Raw genomic sequence first — 5,981 nt, 5'->3', positions numbered from 1 at the left:
ACTGCATACCCAGTGCTGGAGCTCAGAGCCAGTGAGTCTGAATAAATCCATGGGTGGGCCCTTTAAGAAGAACTGCCTGAGACTCCAGCAGTCCTCTGTGTCCTCCATCCCTGCTGGATTTTACAGCCAGAAGTTAAGGGGACTATTCTTCCTGGCACTGGAGCCCTGGGCTGGGGGCCTGGTGTGGGGCTGGGATCACTTGCTCTTCATGGGAGACCTCTTCAGCCATGATATCCTTCCCGATTAAAAACACGCCACACATAAAAAGAAAAAGAAAAAGTTAGTAAGTAAGTAAGTAAGTAAATAAATAAATAAATAAATAAATAAATAAATAAATAAAAACACACCACACCTGGGTGTCAGAACAGCCTGTTCTGTGCCTCCACCCTTCTACCAGTTTCAATGTGTTTTTTTCTTTAATTCTCTGGTTGTAGGACTTCCATTTAGTCACATTTCAGGTGGTTTCTGAATGATGGTTGGAGTGCCATTTGCCAACCACACCCAAGGATAGACATATTAAGAGAATAAATGTCATTTTGGTACATCAGCATAAAACTGATAAATATTCTATTGATCTGCTCCTAAGACATCTCCAAAATGCCGAGCCTTTAAAACTCCTCAAAATGTGCTCTCCCTTCAGGAAGTATATTCATGCCATTCCCTTCCCCCTCTCCTCCTACCCCATGTAATCCTTCACCTCTAATGGATCCCATGAGACTTGCAACCAAGGGAGCAAAGCTCTCACCCCCCCCACTAAATGCCCAGGCTTTAAAACCCCTGAGAATGAAGGCCCCAGGGTGCAGGCCCATGCCATTCCTTCCCCCATCTACATCCCCCACAGGCACATATCCCCTAACCTCTAAGGGGCCCCTGATATTTTTGTTAGGGTCAATAAATTCTTGTTTGCTTTTCTATATTTTGTCTCTTGATTGAAATCTTTCCCTTTGAAGACAAAAAACAAGGGCTTCTCAGCTTCTCCTCTCACCAGTAACAACTCAGGCTGTATTTTAGTTGTAATTTTGATGTGGTTGTAGTAGGATACAAGTATCAGCATTTACCTTTGCTGCCATCTCGGTTCCTCTATTCTTTTTTTAGTTCTTTAAAATATACTGTTTGGCTGTTAGTTGTGATTTCTCTTGTTTCTTGAGATAGGCTTGTAATGAGATAAATATTCCTCTTATTATTGCTTTCCCTGCATCCCAGAACCTGGGCTGGGGGCCTGGTGTGGGGCTGGGATCACTTGCTCTTCATGGGAGACCTCTTCAGCCATGATATCCTTCCCGATTAAAAACACGCCACACATAAAAAGAAAAAGAAAATCATATTGTCATTCTTATTTGTCTCTATATAGCTGCTGATCTCACTTTTTCTTTTTTTCACCCATCATACAGTAGTATGCTGTTTAATCTCCACATATCTGTGTGGGTTTGTTTTTTTAAAACTTCTTTTTTGCAGTTGATTTCCAATTTCAAAGCATTGTGGTCTGACAATATGCCTGGTATGATTTTAATGTTCTTAAATTTGTTGAGGCTGGTTTTGTGACCCAACATATGGTCTATCCTTGAGAATGTTCCATATACACTGGGAAGGAATGTATAGTCTGATTCTCTGGAATGAAAGGCTCTGTTAATATCAATTATGTCCATTTGGTCTAATGTGTCATTTAAGACGATATTTTGTATTGATTTTCTTTTTGGATGATCTATCTAGAGCTGTTAATGGAGTATTTAGGTCCCCTAATATGATTATTTTTGTCAGTTTCTCACTTTAGTTCTGTTAGTTGTTGCTTTATATTTTTGGTGCTCACTGATTTGGTAATATATATATTAAGTGGTGTTATGTCTTCTTGATGTAGTGTCCCCTTTATCATTATAGAATGTCCATTTTTGTTTTTTGCTACTTTTGTTATCTTAAGATCTTTTTGTCAGACATAAGTATGGCTACATCTGGCTTTCTGTGGATGTTATTTGCTTAGAGAATCATTTTCTACCTTTTCACTTTGAATCTACCCTTGTCTTTGCAGCTTAAATGTGTCTCTTATAGGCATCATATGGTTGGATTATGTTTTTTGATCCAATCTCCTACTCTTGAACTCTCTATTGGTGAATTCAGGCCATTTACATTGAGGGTAATTATTGATGTATGAGGACTTCCTTTTGCCATTTTATCTATTATTTTCTGGTAGCTCTGTGCCTCCATTGGTTCTTTTCCTTTGTGTTTCTATATGATGTTTTTATTTGGTGATATTCCATACTTCTTTCCTCTGTTTCATCTTTTTTTTGAACGATGTGTTTCAGTGGTTTTTTGTGGTTATCTTTAGGTTTATAAAAAAGAAAGTTTAATATATAGAGTAGGACCTACTCAGTAGGTTTTTCTTTTTCTTTTGAATGCATCTGATCTCCTTGCAAATCCAGACCCTTTACTCCTCCCTTTTTATGTTTTTGTTGTCACAAATTACCCTTGTTTAGGCTGTAAGTTTGTTGGTGAACTTACTAGTAGTGTGGTGACCTTCTGTTTTTTTGTTTCAGGTAGAATCACCCCCTTGAGTATTTCCTGCAATGGAGGTCTTCTGGTGATAAATTCCCTCAGCTTCTGTATGTCTGGAAAATATTTTATTTCTCCTTCACATTTAAAATATATCATTGCTGGATACATTATTCTTGGCTAGTAATTTGTCGTCTCCAGTAGTTTTCATATTTGGTCCTACCCTAGTCTGGCTTATAGAGTTTCTGCTGAGAAGTCCAATGATAACCTAATGGGTTTTCCTTTATAGGTCACTTCCTACTTTTCCCTGGATGCTGTGATAATTTTTTCTTTGTCATTAACTTTTGACACTTTTAATACAATGTGCCTTATAGATGGCCTCTTTGGATTGAAGTAACCAGGTGTTCTATTTGCTTCTCGAATTCAAGGATCTAGTTTTTTTCCATATGATCTGGAAGTCCTCATTAACTTGGACTAATAGGTTTCCTTTCCCTTCTTCCTCTCTTCTTCTTCTGGTATGTCCATTATTCCTTTATCACTTTTTGTGATTTAGTTTGATAGAGTTATATTTATTTATTGATTGATTGATTGCTCACACCTCTCTCATCTTCCCTCTGTGTCATTTCTAGAATTCTATCTTCGATATCAGTAATTCTTTCATCCATCTGGTTGGCTCTATTTCTTATGCTTGCAAGTTTATTTCTGACCTCTTTTATGAATTCTTCATATCCAGGGTTTCTGTTTGGTTCTTTTTAAAAATGTCAATCAATTGGTAAAGTACTTGTTTTGTTTGCTAATTTATTTTCTGAGTGCATTAAATTGCCTCTGTATTTTCTCACATTTCATTAAGTATTTTAAGAAATACAATCTTGAATTCTCTGTCATTTATATCACATATTTCCATATGTTCAAACATGCTTACTGGAGATTTTTTATTTTCTTTCTGAGCTTCCTTTTTATCATGGTTATTCATGGTGTTTGATGGGTTCCTTCTCTGTCTAGGCATCTACATATGAGTGACAATTAGATATCAATTATGTCAACTTATGAAGAGTTCTTTCTATTAGATTTCAGTAGATGGTGCTGAATTACAAATTTTTTAGCTCTGTGAAAACCCATAGCTAATGCCCATGGCTGTTGTCAGTGTGACTGCCATATTTGGGTGTGGTCTTGTTTGGGGGTATTTGGCTGCCTTCTTTGTTTTGCTTTCTTGGTAATGGTGACCCTGGACGTCTGCCCAGTGTTCCCCAACTTGGAATAAGTCACAGAGTTTACACTTTGCTGAGGAGAAATAGTGATTCTGTAGAAACAGTTCTTGGGTTTACAGATAACTTGCTCAGCCACTTGGTATAAAAAGCTCTATGGCTTTCTTTCTTCGTCTGGAGTGTCAATCATCCAAAAGCTGTGGCAGAACCCCTTTGCTCTGTCCTTGCCTAGGTCTCTTGGCTCAGTTGCAACTTGTACTGCTCACTCCCACAATAGTTCCCTCCCAGTCTCTCTGCTTCTCCCAGCTGAAGGAAGAATGTGCCACAACTGACTTCCTCCCCTTCTCTGGGATGAGCATTGCTTTGAGCTCCTCACTGCAGGGCTGCATCTATTGCTATTCTAAGCCTTCATCCTTCTTGTCTCACCTGTTTCATCTTAGTTGCCCACCTTTTGATGTTTCAATACATGGATCTCTCAGTGTGTCTGTATGTTGAGCAGGGAATCCTTTGTTGAGTTTTAGCTGTTCAAATTGTTTGAAAATTCAGAGGGAGAGTCCAAGGGAATCTCACATGCTACAATTCCTTTATATCACTCAAACAGTTTTCTTTACGGGATTTATATAAATTTTGGGCAACTCATGCAAAATCAATGTGAAAATATACAAGCACATATTTAACAAATTAACTTGTAATATGATGATTAGAATACGGATGTTGTAATTATAGACACAACATTTAAGGAATTTATTATGAATGGATTAAATATTTTATAGAGAAAAGATTCTCCATCCCAGCATATCTATCTCCCAGTCACATTGATTACATATATGCATAAAAACCACATTTGGGTTATTTTATTGATCAAATTAACTAAATAATTGCTCGATTTATTCATCAATTTATGGTGCATAAATATAGTGAACAACTTAAGAGTTTTATAGCAATATTCATAATTACAGAAATGTTGAAAGCCATAGCAATTACTGTACAAGTATGTAAAATAAATATTTTATTTTTGGTCAAATTTATTATTTCAAACTAAAAACTCTCAACAATATTAAGGAATGGATATTAATAATTCTTAATGTTACTGTGGAAAACCCATTATTGTATCCTATGACAACCAAACCATTTTGTTTTCAGAATTTGACATAAATTCTTAAGGTCTGATATATTGCAGGTATATTAAGTCCATATTGTTTGTCTGTGCAGAAAGGCTAAACATGTACTAATTGCCATATTTGCAAGTTTCATTCCAGAGTTCTTAAATGTTTACTTTTGAGATATCGCCTTCTTACTTAGACAGTAAGATCACTGTCCAGACCTTGGCATGAACTTTATGTCAATGGAAGTGCTTACAATAACAATAAACATTCACCACGCCCCCGGATTTATAATCTTTTTGAATTTTCTAGGAAATCAAACGGAAGCAAATTTTTATTAAGCCTCTACTATATATCTGACAGAGCACAGAGTCCTTTTACTTTCTTCTCTTATTGAACTTTCATTATATTCCATTAATTTTATAAGAAAATATATAAAGATATTATTTAAAGATATGTTTTTAACACCAGGTATTGTGGATGAGCATGCTTTCAGGATAAGTGAGAGATCAAAATTTCAAATGTTATGGATTCAACAAATATGAAAATCTTGGTGCACATATGGAATTTCCTTTTTTGCTTTCTTTTGTGTCAGGAAAGGATCCCAGAGAGTCCTTCTCCTGTTCCCTCTCTGGAAGAGAATCATCGCCCGGGGAGCCAGACCTCCTCCCACCCCAGCAGCAGTATATCCAGCTCTCCCTCTCAGATGGATCACCATTCAGACAGAATGGGTGAGTATTTCACCTGAAGAAAGGATTTTAAATATATTCTTTCAAGAAATCCTTCATTAGGTAATACAGAGGGGGAAAGGAAGCTGGACGGGCTGATGCTGCCTTAGTATAAATGGCTTTTTGAAGTGGGTTTTTTTTTTATTGCTGAAGCAATATGAATAACAAAATGAAACTTAAAATATTGAAAGTTTGTTTTCTGGTAGGGCTTTCATTTACTGTATCACTGGATCTCATGGAAATAATATGATGGTAATTTATAGAGTATTTGTTAGTTCAGTATGTTGGTATTTAACAGCTAGTGTGATACAATATCTTCTTATATTCACAACATCCTTTAAAATTGAAGTTAAAATGTCCTTTAGGCAGTTTATTGTTTCAATGGTTAAAGAGTCAATCAATATATAGTTTGCTACAATTTCAAATTTGGGATCACAAATATTTGATATGCTTTTCCCTAC

General features: G+C 36.3%; 1 protein-coding gene across 1 annotated transcript in view; it reads left to right on the top strand.

Annotated features, from left to right (window-relative positions):
* The window catches only part of DACH2 (dachshund family transcription factor 2), a 452,839-nt gene that overhangs the window by 318,344 nt on the left and 128,514 nt on the right, over nucleotides 1-5,981 (top strand). The window contains exon 5 of the mRNA XM_006761453.1: nucleotides 5,388-5,523. Within this exon, the coding sequence (XP_006761516.1) occupies nucleotides 5,388-5,523 (136 nt within the window). The remainder of the gene's footprint in view (nucleotides 1-5,387; nucleotides 5,524-5,981) is intronic.

Source organism: Myotis davidii, unplaced genomic scaffold, assembly GCF_000327345.1.
Source record: "Myotis davidii unplaced genomic scaffold, ASM32734v1 scaffold258, whole genome shotgun sequence".
Taxonomy (NCBI): domain Eukaryota; kingdom Metazoa; phylum Chordata; class Mammalia; order Chiroptera; family Vespertilionidae; genus Myotis; species Myotis davidii.
The sequence above is the reverse complement of the archived record's forward strand: the minus strand, read 5'-3'. Positions and strand labels throughout refer to the sequence as shown.